Source organism: Pleurodeles waltl, chromosome 5 (genome assembly GCF_031143425.1).
Source record: "Pleurodeles waltl isolate 20211129_DDA chromosome 5, aPleWal1.hap1.20221129, whole genome shotgun sequence".
In the NCBI taxonomy this organism is placed as follows: Eukaryota; Metazoa; Chordata; class Amphibia; order Caudata; family Salamandridae; genus Pleurodeles; species Pleurodeles waltl.
In genome coordinates, this window is record NC_090444.1 from 1,819,095,757 (window position 1) to 1,819,113,172 (window position 17,416).

Here is a 17,416-nt window from a genome sequence, read left to right on the forward strand (position 1 = left end):
TTGATTTACCCTTGGAAATAGAGGGCTGGTCAGAGTGAGCCTCATCAGATGGCGTAATGTGGGGAAGCCAACCTTTTTGGTGCGCAAAACTCTCAAAATGATGGGTGAGGGGGCCCAGAGCTTTTGACAGCGCTTTATTTACTGATAGCTGCACGGTATTGTCGAGTGAGCCCACCAAATTATCTTCAAGAGAGGGAGGTTCACCCCCAAAATATTCATCATCATCATAGGCATATGACTGGGCCATAATAACTCTGGCACGTTGAAAACGTGGATTCAGGGTAGTCCAATACTACAATCAGGGGGAGTGCAAGCCAAGCAGGCCAAAAGCAGATAGGTAAAATGCTTTAAAATGTTTTTGAATGTGGAGGGAGCAGCCTGCAGCACTCTAGGCAGATCCTAATCAAATTTATCCAACCCTGGTCACCACCGTGAAGTCAGGGCGTCAGGGAGCGAGGTAGAGGTGGTCAGGAAAATTCCACTTAAATATCAGCCTGGCGCGAGTGTACCGCATTCAGAAGGCTGAAAACGGTGGAAAAATATCGCCGCCAGGAGGGGGAATAGGCCCGAAGCACCTGTGCTGTCTCGTTCTCTGGCCGCTCCGTTGGAATTTTGAAACGGGTGCCAGAACAAAACGAGCGAGCGCGGGCACGTGAATGCCAGTGTGCGCGCGCGAAGCCAAGGGTATAAACAAGCACCGACCAGTCTCTACCGACGGAGGGAAACCCTCTGAGATGGGAGATATCCCAACAATGCTCCCGCTCCACTTAAAAACAGCGCGAAGAAAACACAAGCGCGAATTATAAAAACGGCAATAAACAGCACTGAAGGAAAAAGAAAACAGAGCAATGTACTTAACCGGCTGTGGAAGCAGCAAAGAAAGAGGAAGTTCCATTGCCTCTGAAGTTTATATAGACTATGTGTTATTGTTGTATTCTATTCAAAGGAATCTTAGTGGGCTGCTTAGCAACTGGGAGGAAACTGGAATGTTATGATTAGATTGTAAGGCAGGCAGTTGTTGATAAGACCTGCCAGGGTTGGATGTGTATTTCTTATCTGAAGAATAAAGAAGAAAAAGAAGCATCTGTGGTGCAGCGATTTCTTTACAGTGGCGACGAAGGATGGGATCATAAGGAATAAGACGTGGACCAACCCTGGCAGCGGTGTACTGTGACTGGTGGTGCGAGAAAGCGGTGATCTTAATGACCATAAATTGAATGGTGGATTTTGTGATGGATTCCGAACTCGGTTTGTCAAGTTGACCGAGTTGTGGAGGTAGCGCGTTTTTTTTTTCTTTCTTAAAGAAAAAAAAAAAGAAAAAAGTTTGTGCTGTTGGGTTGGCATTTTGAATGAGGCACTTACCTGAAGAGTCTCGCGGACGCTGCCCAGAGAGTCCTCGTGCTGCATCCACACTGTGGATGATATCCGGTTTCAGTTGGATGTGACGTCAGCGGTGTTTGCGGCAAAACAAGGGAAACCTCTTGTAGAAAGAGGTCGTAGCAACAGTAAAAACATAACAACTGTAACATATTGCCTTCGACTTTTAACTTTGCAGCGCTTTCAACTTTCAACTCTGCAGTGCTGTATTTTAGTTTACTCAACGGTGACAACGGAAACAATCAGCCTGAGGACGGTGACTACTTTATTTATGTTCATTTTTTTTTCTCTTCTCTCGTCATATTTCATTCGTTTTTTAAATTATTTATGGGATTATTTATGCTCATAATAGTTAAATAACTTACGTAGCAGACATGCAGTCGATTGCACCACCACCTACATTTTTTAGCATGCCTGGCGAACCAACCATGTCATGGGAAGATTGGAGGGAAGCGTTTGAAACATATTTAGAGGCTTTGGGAGGTGCCATTTTTACGGACAAAAGGAAGTTGTCTTTGTTAAAACACAATTTGGGTGTGGAAGGTAGGAAGATTTTGAAAACGTTGCCATTTGCAAATTTTGTAACGAATAACGATGGAAGGTCTGAGGATGAGGAGAATGACAGTGAGGACGATGTGTATATGATGGCGTTGGGGGTGTTGGAGGAGCATTTAGCAAGAAAGTAAGCATTGTTGTAGAACGTCACAAATTTTTTTCTAGGACCCAAGCGTCTCATGAATCGGTCGATCAATTTGTGTGTGCATTACGTACGCTGGCTAAATCGTGTAGATTTAAAGACTTGCATGAAGAAATTATTAGAGATCAATTAATAAATCGTACATGTTGTTTGAAAATTCAGGAAAGGTTGTTAAATTTAAAAGATCCATCTTTGGAGGAGGCCATAGCAGTAGCTAAACGTGTTGAAAACACATCTAAGTATGTTAAGGAGTTAAGTAGAAATTATACCGAGGCTGCACTAGTACAAGCTGTAAATTCTGTGAAAATCAGCAAAAATACGATTGTAATGGATGAAAGAAAGAAATGTTTTAAATGTGGAATCATAAAACATCTGGCATCCTCGATGAATTGTCCTTCAAGAGAGGCTAAGTGTTTCAAGTGCGACAGAAGGGGACATTTTTCGAAAATGTGTAATCAGAAAAAAAGTACTCACAACAGAAGAAATGTAAATTGTTTACAAGATGGTAATCAAGGACAACAATCGTATTCTAACGGTCAGATGTTGTGTTCCGGTGAGGAAGTGGATAACCATTTTGAAATTTTAATGCTTAATGTTTTATCCATGGAGACTGCTTATAAACCTCCTAAGTGTGCGATAAGCATAAATGGTGTGGTGATAAACGTGTGGGCTGACTCATGTTCACCTTATACCATAATTGACAAAGCAACGTGGAAAGCAGTGGAGGGTGGCGAATTGGCTAAAGCGGAAGTGGATTTGGTGGATTATGGAGGCAACAAAATTTCTGTGTTGGGATATTTTCAAGGGGAGGTGTTATTTAATCAAAGACAGGCAATATGTGATGTGTATGTGGTTGAAAATGGTCGATGTTTGTTAGGATGGAATGAACAAAGAACGCTGAAGATTGTGTTAGATCCAAATAGTGAAAGACAGGTTTTGTCAGTAGGGGAAGAGAGTTCAGAAAAATGGAGTAAGAAGTTTCCAAATCTTTTCAATAGTGAGTTAGGTTGTTTGCAGAAGTTCCAACATCGCATTGTGCTGAAAAGTGGGGCTGTTCCCAGTGTACATAAGGTCAGGAGTGTGCCGGTTGTTCTGAGAGATGCATTAAAAATTGAATTATCTAGATTATTGGGTTTGGGTGTGATTGAGAGAATTGAAGCGTCGGAATGGTTGAGTCCAGTGGTTTTGGCCCGCAAACCTAATGGCAAGATTAGAATGTGTGTAGATTTGAGGGACCTTAACAGTAATATATGGGTAGACAGACATCCTATTCCTAATATTAATGAACTATTGAGTGGTATTCAAGATTTATCCAGTGCGTACCACCAAATAATGTTGCACCCAGAGTCCAGGCATCTCACGTTGTTTATAACGCCTGAGGGAGCTTTCAGATTTGTGCGCATGCCGTTTGGGCTTGCGTCTGCCTCAGCTGTTTTCCAAAGGGTTATGCAAAATCTACTGGGTGGTGTAAAGGGTGTGAGGTTTTTTCAGGATGATGTGCTAGTATGGGCAAAGGATTTACAAGAGCATGATACCATTCTGGAGAAAGTATGCCATATTCTTGAGAATGCAGGTTTGACTGTTGAGGCTAGCAAATGTAAATTTGCATGTCACAGTGTTGAGTATTTGGGCCATACTATTTCATGGAAGGGTATAACGCCCAAGGTTAATCTTATGGAAGCAACTGAGCGGGCACCTAGTCGAGTTAACAAAGATCAACTGAGATCATTTCTTGGATTAGCGGAATATTATGCTAAGTTTGTGAGGAATTTCGCTGACATAGCATATCCTTTAAGAGTGTTAATGAAAAAAAATCAAAAATATATCTGGTCGGATGAGTGCCAACAAGCGTTTGATAAATTGAAGAAAAACATTATAGAAGCAGTTGAATTAAACCCTTTTGTGGCTCATTATCACACTATAATAACAACGGATGCAAGCATGTACGGGTTGGGTGCGGTACTAATGCAAGTGCATAATGGAAAGGAACGTGTGGTAGCGTTCGCTTCACGTACATTGAAGGGAGCGGAAACAACATACTCTGCTGTAGAAAAAGAAGCTCTTGCTTGTTGGTGGGGCATCACGTACTTTAAAAACTATGTGTGGGGTAGAAGTTTTGAATTACGTACAGACCACAAACCGCTTGTGGACATTTTCACTACTGCAGGTGCAAGTCGTGCTTCTTCTAGGATTGCCAAGTGGTTATATAGGTTACAGGAATACACTTTCACAGTAAAATACTTGCCTGGTATAATGAATGTAAATGCGGACTGTTTGTCGAGGTTGCCATTAGAAAATGTATGTGGAGAAGAAGAGGAAGAATGGGTTGTGGCTGACCTGCAAGACATCAAGACAAAGGCTATCAGTGAGGAAGTTTGGAAGGCGGCGGTTCAGGAGGATACTGAACTTCAGGCAATAATAAGGAATTTGCATAAGTGTTGGTCTGAATTGGGTGATGAAACCAGTATGTTTTCAAATTTCAAAAGCGTGTGGTCTGAGTTGTCATTACAGAGTAATTTACTTAGGAGAGGTGATAGGTTGGTAGTGCCACATAAGTTGAGGCAGACTGTTTTAGAGATTCTACATGAGGGACATGGTGGTATGTCGGGTATGAAGAGGAAAGCCAGGGGAGATTTTTGGTGGCCAGGCATGGACAAAGAGGTTGAAAGATTTGTTAGGAATTGTGTAAGCTGTGCTTGTAGTGACAAAACACACGTGTGTGAGAGGACACCTGTCATTCCTGTACCTTTTCCTGTTAAACCATGGCAAACGATAGCAATAGATGTGTGTGGCCCGTTTGATTTTGGTGATGGTGGAAAGTGTTATGCCATGTTTATGGTAGATTACCACTCCAAATGGCCAGAAGTTAGTATCGTCAAAGACACTAAAGCTGAAGTGGTGATTGAATTTTGTGAAGAAATTTGGAAAAGGGAAGGTTATCCCGAGGAGGTGGTGACTGACAATGGGACACAATTTACTTTGTTTGAGTTTGAGGACTATTTAACATTGTGTGGAGTAAACCATGTGAGGACAGCTGTGGCACATCCAAGAGAGAATGGGTTAGTAGAAAGGTTTAACAGAGTGGTGTGTGACAATATTCAACTGTCAATTCAGAGTGGTTTGTGTTGGAGGACTGAAGTGAAAAACATGCTATGGAATTATCGGACGATTCCGCATTCGACGACGCGAGAAACCCCGTTTGTTTTGTTGAAGGGAAGGAAACCATGTACCAAAGCTGTTCCTGGTTGGATGGGGAAAGCTGGTAAAAAACGTGTAAGTGTAAGGAATCTTGCATTTAGAGTGGAGGGGGTGCAAGAGAAGTATGACGAAAGTGTATTGGGAAAACCGAAGGAATGTGTAGTTGCAGTTGGGGACTGGGTGCGAACCAGAGTATGGCATGGAGGCAGGAAGGGTTTGTCAAAGTGGTCAGAACCAAAAAAGGTTGGGGGAGTGAAGTGTTATAGTGTGGTTTTAAGCGACGGTAAAAGATGGAATATGGCTGAAGTTGTCAGATGCAGTGAAATGGAAGTAGCTGAGTGGAAGAAGCAGGTTGGGTGTGGCCTTGGTGTCGAGGAGTCAAGAGGGGTGAGAAGGTCACAGAGAGTATTCAAGAAACCAGAATATATGAAAGATTATTATACAGAGTAGTTGTGTTTACGTGTTTTCTTGTGTTAGTTTATGTTATTTATTGTTTTTTTCTTGTTTTTTTTAAGATAATTTTCTTATTGTAAGAAGGGAGATATGTTGTATTCTATTCAAAGGAATCTTAGAGGGCTGCTTAGCAACTGGGAGAAAACTGGAATGTTATGATTAGATTGTAAGGAAGGCAGTTGTTGATAAGACCTGCCAGGGTTGGATGTGTATTTCTTATCTGAAGAATAAAGAAGAAAAAGAAGCATCTGTGGTGCAGCGATTTCTTCAGCGATCTATGGTTATTATGTATCCTTTGAACTCTGGGATATGTTTTGGTTCAATAACATCTTCTCTGATTGGCTGCTGTTTTTATTAAAGCATAGAAAGAGAAGCATAATCTGAGCCCCAGGTCCTGACATAGAATTAGAAAATGCATAATGTGAGCCTCTGGTCGTGCCATCAAATTCTTACCGAATGTATAGAAATGAGCATTTTTGTCTGTCATTCTTATGAGAATGTTTCAGCATCACTGCATGACTTTTACTAAATAAAAGAGACAGTTCCAATCGGGAGCACCAAACTCCGTATCTGGACTCTACTGCTCCTGGTCCTAGATGGTGGCAAGTCCTACAAGTTGGTATTTGCTATACATTTTCAAGGCTTTAAGTGATTTTTCCTTATTTTAAGGGACATTTAATTTAATTATATAGGACATTAAAAAACCGTTCTAAAAAGTGTGGGAAGCATCGATCCAATACTTTTAGACTAGGCCAAGAAGTTACTTCCAGCTCGACGGGCATACGGCGCACAGGAGTTGCCCTGGTGACCGGTAGTTAAGGAGTTTGCTGGATCCATTCCCTAAGATGGCCACTTGCTGTGACATCATAACTACGCACACTTACTCTGCAGGATATTTCTAGTTAGCGAATCATCTGCGCCCCAGGGCAGCAGCGAGGCCAGCAGTTTACCAGTCCTGTTTCTATTTCTCTAGTTTGGTCTGCTCCTTTCGTAAAGTACGGTGGACGTCACCGAAACGGACGACGGACTGTTAAGCGCAGCTGCCCTCGATTGTTACGGGCTTACGTGAACGAAGGGTCCGCGGAGAGGGACTGGCCACGGCTTGTTACTGGGGGATGGGGGAGGAACGGGCTGGGACCACCGGACTGCGGCGTTAGCAGGTCCGAGGCACTGGGGAAATGGCGGGGAGCAGCCAGAAGGAGAGCGACCGCTGCTGGTGCCTGCGGCGGAGCGGAATGCACGCCGAGTGGCTCCTGCTGGAGAACAACACGGAGGTAAGCAGTCTCGGGGCTCCTCTGGCGTCATCACGGTGGCACGCTTTGCGTCACAGAAGCACCTACACGTCATCACGACAGCACGCGAGGTGTCGTTATGTACTCCAGACCTGGCTGAAACGTCACATTTGCATCCTCATTCTGTCAGCATAAAGGCGCCTTGAAGCTCTTTACCTGGGGTACAGTAACGGCCCAGACGTGTATCCTGCAGAACTGTGTGGCATGGCCGGAGGCTGGTGGCGTGTGTGAGGCCGGTAGTCTGGAAAGTAAACAACTACCTTGGATCTTGGTAGCACACACTTGGAGATAGCATAAAGTCTAGGTGGCCTTAATACGATCACGCCAATGTCTTGTAAATGGATGCACTGATATCCCATTACTGGGATTTAGCCCGCACAATACGCTGCTGACGCAGGGTTGAGCCACCACTGGCTTCTTGTAATGCGTTGGGGAGGTTTCACAGCACACTCCTCTGTCTCTATGTATATCTTGCACTGACCTCCCAGGCAACAAAGGTGTGAAGTTTTAGGTAGTTAAAGAGGGCGGGGAGCTGCAAAGAGCCATGACCCTGGAATCTCGTGGAGCACCGACTACAGCTGGAAACGGGGACACCGGGACTTGAAAATGTACGCACCGGTGATAAAACTGATCAGGAAATCTCCCTTCTGAATGGCAGCAGGTTTGAACTTTGTAGGGACACGCTCATGGGGGCATATGCTAAAGGCTATAATCCGCATTTACCAGCTACAGTAGTCGAAGGAAGAACCTTAAACATTCAAGACCTGTAGCTGGCTCAGGTTAGGTGGGTAGTTGTAAATCTGGACCCCCTCTACATAGATCACACGTGTATATTAGATACGAACATACAGGTTAGGTTGACATGTCGCAAGACCTGCCCATAAAGCATGACCAAAGAAATAACCTCCAATCTAAATTACGTCGCATACCCTTACTAGGCATGGGGACAAAGTGATAGATACCCCACCCATCCGAAAATTGAGAATCCCTTCCTGACAAGTCGCCCCCTCCTCCGGCGAACTAAAGTCTTCGAGGGGACCCACCTGCAAGTTAGTTTATATCGATTCTGCCTTTAATTATACACTGGTCTCTAAGTATTACGGTATCCAAAGTATTTCTATCCTTTCCCTCGTTTTATATTTCTACACGGCTTATTCACTGAGCGTACACAAAAACCTGCGTTCTAATTTACTGCGGGTGTGGGGACTGTGCTTAGTGATGCACTTCCAGTGCTTTGAATTGTGTGGCTTAGTTGCTTCCAGTAGGGAATTGAAATTGGGCCATTTTACCTTAGAAGAAAGCTTAGTGGGTTAACACGTCTAATGTAGCGATCAACGTAACCATCCTTCTACAGCGTCAGTTCCCAAATGATCGGACTCTATTTTTCTTCTTTCTGAGAACAATACAAACAATTTGAATTTAATAATAACTATTAATTGCCTCGTAGTCATTCTGTTTCAAACGTGCCATGCAAATGTAATTTCTGCTGTGTAAATGCCCACTCTAACCACTGTATGCAGTTGGGATTATGAGAAACAATTGCAACCTATCCAAGCATTGCAATATCTGCGTGTTTTACTGAAAGCACATAACGTAAGCTGGTATGTTTAGGTCAGTGCATGTTATAGAGGAATATGAACCAGCCATGCAAATACCATATTTCTTCTGTATATCCCAAGACCTTACACCATAGGTTTCAATGACCTATCTCAGCCTTGCACTGAAGGGAGCGATTGGTTGAAACCATGTACCTGAGACCTGCAGACCTTGTGGTTTAGAAGTCCCAATTAGCTACCACAAATGTGTCTGATGCACACCTGCAACTAGCTATTCACACGTGACAAATATAAACATGTTCTGTCAGGGCAGAAAAGAAACAAGCACACACTAATATGCCTAAGGTTTTTATTTAGTAGCCTTTTCTTTATGGAGTACCTATGGTGTAACCACTCTGTGCTTCTTAAGTCAAAGCCTACTGGTTGCAAAGACATATTGGGGACATGCTGAAAGACTACTTAAGACTGCATTCTGCTTCCCATTGGCTTTGTGTTTTGTAACCCATATTTGCTTGCTTTCTATTAGCTCACATTATTTATTTTATGCTGTTGAGAATGTCTTTGTCGCTCCCATAGAGCATAGCCTGTTTACCACCCTCTGATTGGCGCCTTGCATTCTTCCACAGTAGCTCACTATCTGCAGATTTTTTTTCCCTTGAGGCACTCCATGAGAGTACTTGCATTTTCAGCTGTCTCCCTTGTATGCTGCTTCAGGAAGAAGTAAATGTGGCGCATTTCTTTGAAAAGATTTCCTGCCTCCTATCTTTTGTGTGACAAATTCTACCTATTTCTGTCACGACTGCCTGAAAGGAACAGGTTATTTCTGTAGGCTTGTTTGTTTTGGTCGGTACTCTTTATCAATAGCATAACTTAATCCTCCTCCTCAATTTTTCTCACATGCAATAGGTGCTGGAAGTAGGAGTGTGAGGGTGCTGAAGCACCCCCTAAAATAACCATGCTGGAGTTCCGAAGTGAAATGAGCAATAAAGAGGCCTATTAATTGTGTTTTTACCCTGTCCTATTTGCTGTGTTCAAAGACAAACGACAGGCTCTGACATCTGACAAATTGATGTTTATTCTTTTTAAAGGGAGCTTGGTGTTTTCTTTTCTTTCTCTGACTGCCAAATGAGAGGATTCGCGTGACAGTCTTGCTGGGTACTGGGAGTGTGAAAGAAAAAGCTGCAGGATGTAATTTGTTTTGTAGCACACAACATAATGTAATGCCTGTAAATTAACCCTACAGATATTTCCGAATATATCAGCAGTTAGGAACACACAAGTAAAGCACATTTATTGTAATTTTGAAGGGTGGTTGAAACAAAGATTTTAATACTATCAAACAAATCAGTACACTTGTTGATGCCCATTTCGACACATAATTGTTTGTTTGCAGTGTAGGTTTATCAGTAAAATTGTAGTTTAGTGGTCATTTTAATGGAAAATGTGTTGTCTGTAAATGGCAGTGCACTACCACACTATGCTATAGCAATATATTTGCAACAGTGTGCTCCAAAATATACCGCCAGCTACATACTACATCCTTGGCAATCTTCTGATGAATACATTTGGTATGTTTTTTTTTTTTTCCATATGATACATGGATTTTTCACAATTCCTAGGACTTCAGTGATGTAACATTAATGGCAGCACCGCCTCTCTGAAAATTGTTCCAGCACCACTGGCTTATGCTATTTGCGAAATGTTATTCACGCATGAGCACTGTAATTTAGCATTTGCTCAAATATCTGGTGCAAATTTGTCAGCTTTTACTAAAAACTAGTCTTAATCAATAAAGCATGTATATAAATTAATGTATTATTTATAATTCATATCTAAACAAAACCATTATATTAGATTTTTAAAGGGTCCACTGAAAACAGTGCAGGGACACATTCAGAGGATACAAATCAAAAGCAATAAAAAAAAGTTTGTGCACAGACAAAGCAGGTTTTTGTTAAGGCACTTGCTACCTTAACTGAGCCCATTACTAAGCACTCCTTTTGCTTACAAATAAGAGACAAAAAGACGATTATTACCTAAGATTCTACATCATTCAAATTCAATAACCAAGTTACTTTCTTTGCACAATTAACATAACTAAAGATAGTAAGCAGAGATGGCTTACCCTAAGTTGTGGTAGATGGATAGAGACTCCGATACAGCTGAGCATAGTTTTATCACATCTGTGCCGCTTGTAAAAACTGGAGCATAATTTAGAGGCCAGTTTGGAATTAAACTCTCAGAATAACTCCATGACTCACTGTCCACACCATGTACATTCTTTACTCTACCTATGCCCACCTTACATCCATCGGTCACCTGACTTCTTCCCCACCCACCCCACCCCAAATACTGGTATCAATGCAGCCCTTGGTTACACCACGGACCATACATTTTGACCACTAGGAAAATGTTTGAGAGTACCCATTGTGAACATCATCACAAAAAAAAACATTGACAAAGGCGAGACCTGTTGGTTTTACCAATGCTTGTTTCATACCCAGCTGAACCCAGAGGTCACAAGTTGATGGGGCAAAAGGAACACTTCTAAGTTTGTGTGGGAATGTGCTCAAGCCCAGAGTGCAGGCCACCCCTCCACTTAAGTGCACAGATCTCAATTCCTAGTCCCCTGTCTACAGCAGCATGCCACACTCCTGCACGGTAAGTTTATCACTCCCTGTCCCTCCTTTAGGGAAGCGCATCAGGATGCTTAGCCCCAACATTTGATATAGCAAGGGCCACTGGAATTATGCGATGGTGCAGCCGCAGCATATTTTTCACATAATTATAGATTTGATGCATTTGCCACATAATCCATCATGTGCTGCATAATCTGCAGATTTTAACAAAAACATGTTTTTAACTCACTGTTAAAAAGTTACTAAAACACAGTGAGACGTGTTGCTGTGCAGCGTAAGGCCCTTTTCAAAGCTGTACTTGCAACATTTTTGTTTGCTAATTGCTATATTTGGGTGTTAAACTGGTACTAATGAGGTGCAATCAATACCCAGACAGTGTTAACAAGTGCATGATTGCCAAAATAATGAAGTATTGCTGTCACAAAATGTGCTGCATTACGCCGCATAATTTCTTTTCTTGCTGCATAATTTTCTCAACCCTGATCCCTAATTCCAGTGAGCCTGGCTATAACTCACCACTCTACTATGTTTTCACAGATGATGTAGTAAGAGTTGTTATGAATGCCGTCATTTCACATGCTGTAAGTCATGTGATATGCAAGAGTGTAACCAGTGCATGGAGAAGGTGTGACTTATCGTTAATGTAGTGTGGCGAGTGAGGTGACAAGACTTTACAGAAGTGCACGTATCACTCTTATTTGTGTAGCACTAACAGAACTTCATCGTGAAGTGACAGACAAGATCTTCTCCATATTGGGATGTCCATGTGAGGATCTCTGTGCCACAGCTTAGAGTAGGAAGTGCCCTCATTGTTTTTGCTGTTCACTTTCCTTTGAATGATTCCCTGGGGATGCCTTTAGGTTCATTTGGTAATGGGACCCGCTCTACACGTTTCTACTAATTCTGCTTCTCTCGAAGGTCCTGCAAAAGGTGTACGATGATAAAGTACAGCTAATTCTGATCGTCTCCGATGTGAGGAGATTTGGTATGCTGGAATTTTTTCGCTCGGCATTCTACCCCCACTTCCTTTAACACAGGGTGTGTCCTCTCTTGCAGCATGATGGGTTGGTCCTTCACCTTAGTCCCCAGACTTTGTAGCTGCAAGCATGGAGACTGAGGGATGCTAACTCTAGTCGTTTTGCTTACCATCAGAAGTTGCAGACATCATCTTGACTTTTGGTAAACCAGCCACAAAATCTGTTATGTGGGCTACTGGAGTATATGTGTCCACTCATGCAAGTTGGAAAGTTTCCTGCACTGTATGGTGTGTTTTGAATCACTTTTCACACACAGTACTAAGCAGTGGTTTGGTGTAGTTAGATTTTGTATGTTGTTGTTAGCGGTTGTACACTGTTTCTCCATTACAAAAGTATATATATATATATATATATATATTTTTTTTTTTTAGGTCTTCCCGTAAGACATCTTTAGCTGTCTATTGCTGAAACCCTATTTTCTCTTATACATTAAAAGAAAAATCTATGGTGGCCTTTGTGTCAGCCCCTAGCACTTAATTGGATGACTGTCTTGTCTATCTTGATGGCTATCTTCTGTGTTCCTTCTTTGTGCTGTCCCTGGATCATTTATTTTATTGGATGTCTGCTTATGTTCAGGAAAATACTTTTCCTTTTTCCTTTGAAGTGCATGTGTTTTCTTGCGCTCCCTCATGTTGCTTCTCCATTCCCTCCCCCCCCCATGTGCAGCTCCCTCGCTCAACTCCATGCTCTCTGTGGTGCGTCCCTCCTTCCCAATACTGGTTCCGTTTCTTTCTCTTGCCCCTCTTAGTCTGGCTTCTTAATTGTTTTAAAAAACCTTTCGTTTCCCATTCCTCAGTTGCTCCTTACCCCTCTCTGCTGCTCACAGCACTCTATTCTTCCTCTCCCTTCCCCTACCCGCACTTTCGTTGCTCCCCTGACCGACTCAACGCGTTCTTTAATAAAAAAAAAAAAATAAAGTTGTACGGGCTAGCTGCTGTAGTTTGCTACCTAGCTGCTCCTTTCTTGTTTCATGGATTTTTTTTGATTTTTTTTTAAAATATTAACCGCTCCATTATAGTTGCCAGGTTGGGGTTCAGGCTACTTGTCCAGGAGAAATAAATATGAAACTTTGATGTCATTGGCCCCAAATAATGTCCTCTGTGTCTGATGATACACTAGTGCTATGTTGAGTATAGAAATGAATAAAGGCCATGGAGCTTAGAGTTGACAAAAGGCTTCAAACGTGTGAAACCATTAATTGTGATTCAAAGATATTAGTAGTTTGTATTAAAGACATAGTGGCTGCAGATGCCCATTATCATGCATCTTTCTATAGGAACTATAGAAGGGTTAAAGCAAAGGAGGAAGATCATGCATCTAGCATTCAAACCGATGATCACTACAAAAATATGAGATGAAGCATCTGATGAACTATTTCAGTGCATTAGAACTGTGATTATTCCTAACCAAGAGGTAATGCGTGTGACGACTCTCACTGAAAGGCTTGAAGCCCTCATGGCGTGCAAAGGATTACAGGGAATAGACAGATGAACCAAGAAACATATTAGCAACCTACCAGACAGGGAGATCTATACTCTACTAAGCACCATTCTATGCTTCTCTACTCTACACCACTGTGGCACTCAACTTTACTCTGCGCCACTCTGCTCTGCACCACTCTGCTCTGCTGCATTGTAAGCCTCTGAATTCAATTTCTGCACTCTACACCACTATACTCTGCAATACTCTACAACAGTGCACTCTACACCAGTCCACTCTGCTCCATGCCTCTCCAGTGTATGCCACTCTTTGCGACTCCATACACTAACACTTCTGTGCTCGACACTCTCTGCCACTCTACTCAACTCTTCATTCTAGTGTACGACACTCCAAGCCACTCTTTTCTATGCCACTAACCTTTAGCCATGCTGAACAGCAGCCCCACTGGTGTAGAAAATGGCTAAAACACTTTCGCAGAGCCAATACCTCTTGCATAGGTGAGACCTATTAGCTTTGCCAATGCTTGTTTGCAGCAGCTATGGTCGAGTAAGCTTTCAGCTCTGTACCATGGCTTTTCTTAAATTTTTTTAATACTCCTTGTTTTTCAGCTCACTGGAAAACGTTGCAGATCAGATATAAGCCTGAAAGACAACAGTGAGGCCTTGAGCCACTCATGTTATCAGTACCACTTGCGGGGGATGGGTTCTAATATGATTTATGGGCAAAGTATGGATGCCTAGAAATGGAAAATATGTGATAGCAATTCATAACTATTTGCCTTTTGTGAGTTACCACTCCACAGATGCCTTGATGTAAATAGACATTTGTTCATAATTTTTTTATTATTGTGAATTTTATTATTAAAAATGACAGTAAATGTGATTATATAACTTGATAATTGTAATAGTAATTATGATTATATTAAGAACAAGTAAAATGTATACATTTTTTAAATTAATTTATTTTTCCAGAGAAGGTGGTGAATGACTGTGCAACATCATGAAGAAGACTGAAACAAGTACACCCTGTCCCTTTGATCCCCAGTGTATAATTAATTTATGGTCAAGTGTCCAACATGAAGTTATGCTGACAACCCCACAGGACTACTCATCATGGAAAACTTTGTTAGAGGCAGCTCAAGTAAGGAATCACATTTCACTGTTAGACATTGCGTGAAATGTGGAAAGCAACAATGTTCCCCAAGTATTTTACCACAGGAAGTGCAGGAGCCTCTTTACTATGAACAGAGATTTACAGACTATTAAGCGAAAATCTGAAGCAGGTGTCAGTGATGATGCTAGAACGAGTGAGTGCACTAATAAACGCGTTAACAGAAGAACATTGTAAGGAAATGCCTCCTTGGCATGGTTACCCCCTGACTTTTTGCCTTTGCTGATGCTATGTTTTGAATTGAAAGTGTGCTGAGGCCTGCTAACCAGGCCCCAGCACCAGTGTTCTTTCCCTAACCTGTACTTTTGCTTTCACAATTGGCACACCCTGGCATCCAGGTAAGTCCCTTGTAACTGGTACCCCTGGTACCAAGGGCCCTGATGCCAAGGAAGGTCTCTAAGGGCTGCAGCATATCTTATGCCACCCTGGGGACCCCTCACTCAGCACAGACACACTGCTTGCCATCTTGTGTGTGCTGGTGAGGACAAAACGAGTAAGTCGACATGGCACTCCCCTCAGGGTGCCATGCCAACCTCACACTGCCCATGCAGTATAGATAAGTCACCCCTCTAGCAGGCCTTACAGCCCTAAGGCAGGGTGCACTATACCATAGGTGAGGGTACCACTGCATGAGCACTGTGCCCCTACAGTGTCTAAGCAAAACCTTAGACATTGTAAGTGCAGGGTAGCCATAAGAGTATATGGTCTGGGAGTCTGTCAAACACGGACTCCACAGCACCATAATGGCTACACTGAAAACTGGGAAGTTTGGTATCCAACTTCTCAGCACAATAAATGCACACTGATGCCAGTGTGCATTTTATTGTAAAATACACCCCAGAGGGCACCTTAGAGGTGCCCCCTGAAACCTTAACCAACTACCTGTGTAGGCTGACTGGTTTTAGCAGCCTGCCACACTCGAGACATGTTGCTGGCCACATGGGGAGAGTGCCTTTGTCACTCTGTGGCTAGTAACAAAGCCTGCACTGGGTGGAGATGCTATCACCTCCCCCAGGCAGGAGCTGTAACACCTGGCGGTGAGCCTCAAAGGCTCACCCCCTTTGTTCCAGCACCACAGGGCACTCCAGCTAGTGGAGTTGCCCGCCCCCTCCGGCCACAGCCCCACTTTTGGCGGCAAGGCCGGAGGAAATAATGAGAATAACAAGGAGGAGCCACTGGCCAGTCAAGACAGCCCCTAAGGTGTCCTGAGCTGAGGTGACTCTAACTTTTAGAAATCCTCCATCTTGCAGATGGAGGATTCCCCCAATAGGGATAGGAATGTAACCCCCTCCCCTTGGGAAGAGGCACAAAGAGGGTGTACCCACCCTCCGGGCTAGTAGCCATTGGCTACTAACCCCCCAGACCTAAACACGCCCTTAAATTTAGTATTTAAGGGCTCCCCTGAACCTAGGAACTCAGATTCCTGCAACCTAAAGAAGAAGAGGACTGCTGAGCTGAAAAACCCTGCAGAGAAGACGGAGACACCAACTGCCTTGGCCCCAGCTCTACCGGCCTGTCTTCCCCCCTTCGGAAGAAAACTGCTCCAGCTACGCTTTCCCCAGGACCAGCGACCTCTGAATCCTCAGAGGACTGCCCCTGCCCTAAAAGGACCAAGAAACTCCAGAGAACAGCGGCCCTGTTCAACAAAGACTGCAACTTTGTTTCAGAGGAGCACCTTTAAAGACCCCTGCAATTCCCGCCGGAAGCGTGAGACTTGCAACACTGCACCCGGCGACCCCGACTCGACCTGTGAAGAAACAACGCTACAGGGAGGACCCCCAGGCGACTCCAAGACTGTGAGTAACCAAAGTTGTCCCCCCTGAGCCCCCACAGCAACGCCTGCAGAGGGAATCCCGAGGCTCCCCCTGACCGCGACTGTCTAATTCCCAGATCCCGACACCTGGAAAAGACCCTGCACCCGCAGCCCCCAGGACCTGAAGGATCGGAACTCCAGTGCAGGAGTGACCCCCAGGAGGCCCTCTCCCTTGCCCAGGTGGTGGCTACCCCGAGGAGTCCCCCCCCCCCCCCCCCCCTTGCCTGCCTGCACCGCTGAAGAGACCTCTTGGTCTCCCATTGAATCCTATTACAAACCCGACGCTTGTTTGCACACTGCACCCGGCCGCCCCCGCGCTGCTGAGGGTGTTCTTTCTGTGTGGACTTGTGTCCCCCCCCCGGTGCCCTACAAAACCCCCCTGGTCTGCCCTCCGAAGACGCGGGTACTTACCTGCTGGCAGACTGGAACCGGGGCACCCCCGTCTCCATTGAAGCCTATGTGTTTTGGGCACCACTTTGAACTCTGCATCTGACCGGCCCTGAGCTGCTGGTGTGGTGACTTTGGGGTTGCTCTGAACCCCCAACGGTGGGCTACCTTGGACCCCAATTTGAACTCCGTAGGTGGTTTACTTACCTGCAAGAACTAACATTAACTTACCTCCCCTAGGAACTGTGAAAATTGCACTGTGTTCACTTTTAAAATAGCATATGTGTTTTATGTAAAAAGTATATATGCTATTGTGATTATTCAAAGTTCCTAAAGTACTTACCTGCAATACCTTTC

General features: G+C 43.7%; 1 protein-coding gene across 7 annotated transcripts in view; it reads left to right on the top strand.

The window, feature by feature from the left end:
- Window positions 1-6,701: 6,701 nt before the first annotated feature.
- RNF8 (ring finger protein 8) overlaps window positions 6,702-17,416 on the top strand; it is a 292,936-nt gene continuing 282,221 nt past the window's right edge. The window contains exon 1 of one of the 7 annotated variants that reach the window (XM_069236312.1): window positions 6,702-6,999. In XM_069236312.1, the coding sequence (XP_069092413.1) occupies window positions 6,904-6,999 (96 nt within the window). In that variant the 5' untranslated portion in view covers window positions 6,702-6,903. The remainder of the gene's footprint in view (window positions 7,000-17,416) is intronic. The other 6 variants (XM_069236310.1, XM_069236309.1, XM_069236308.1 and 3 more) reach the window with 6 other exon arrangements.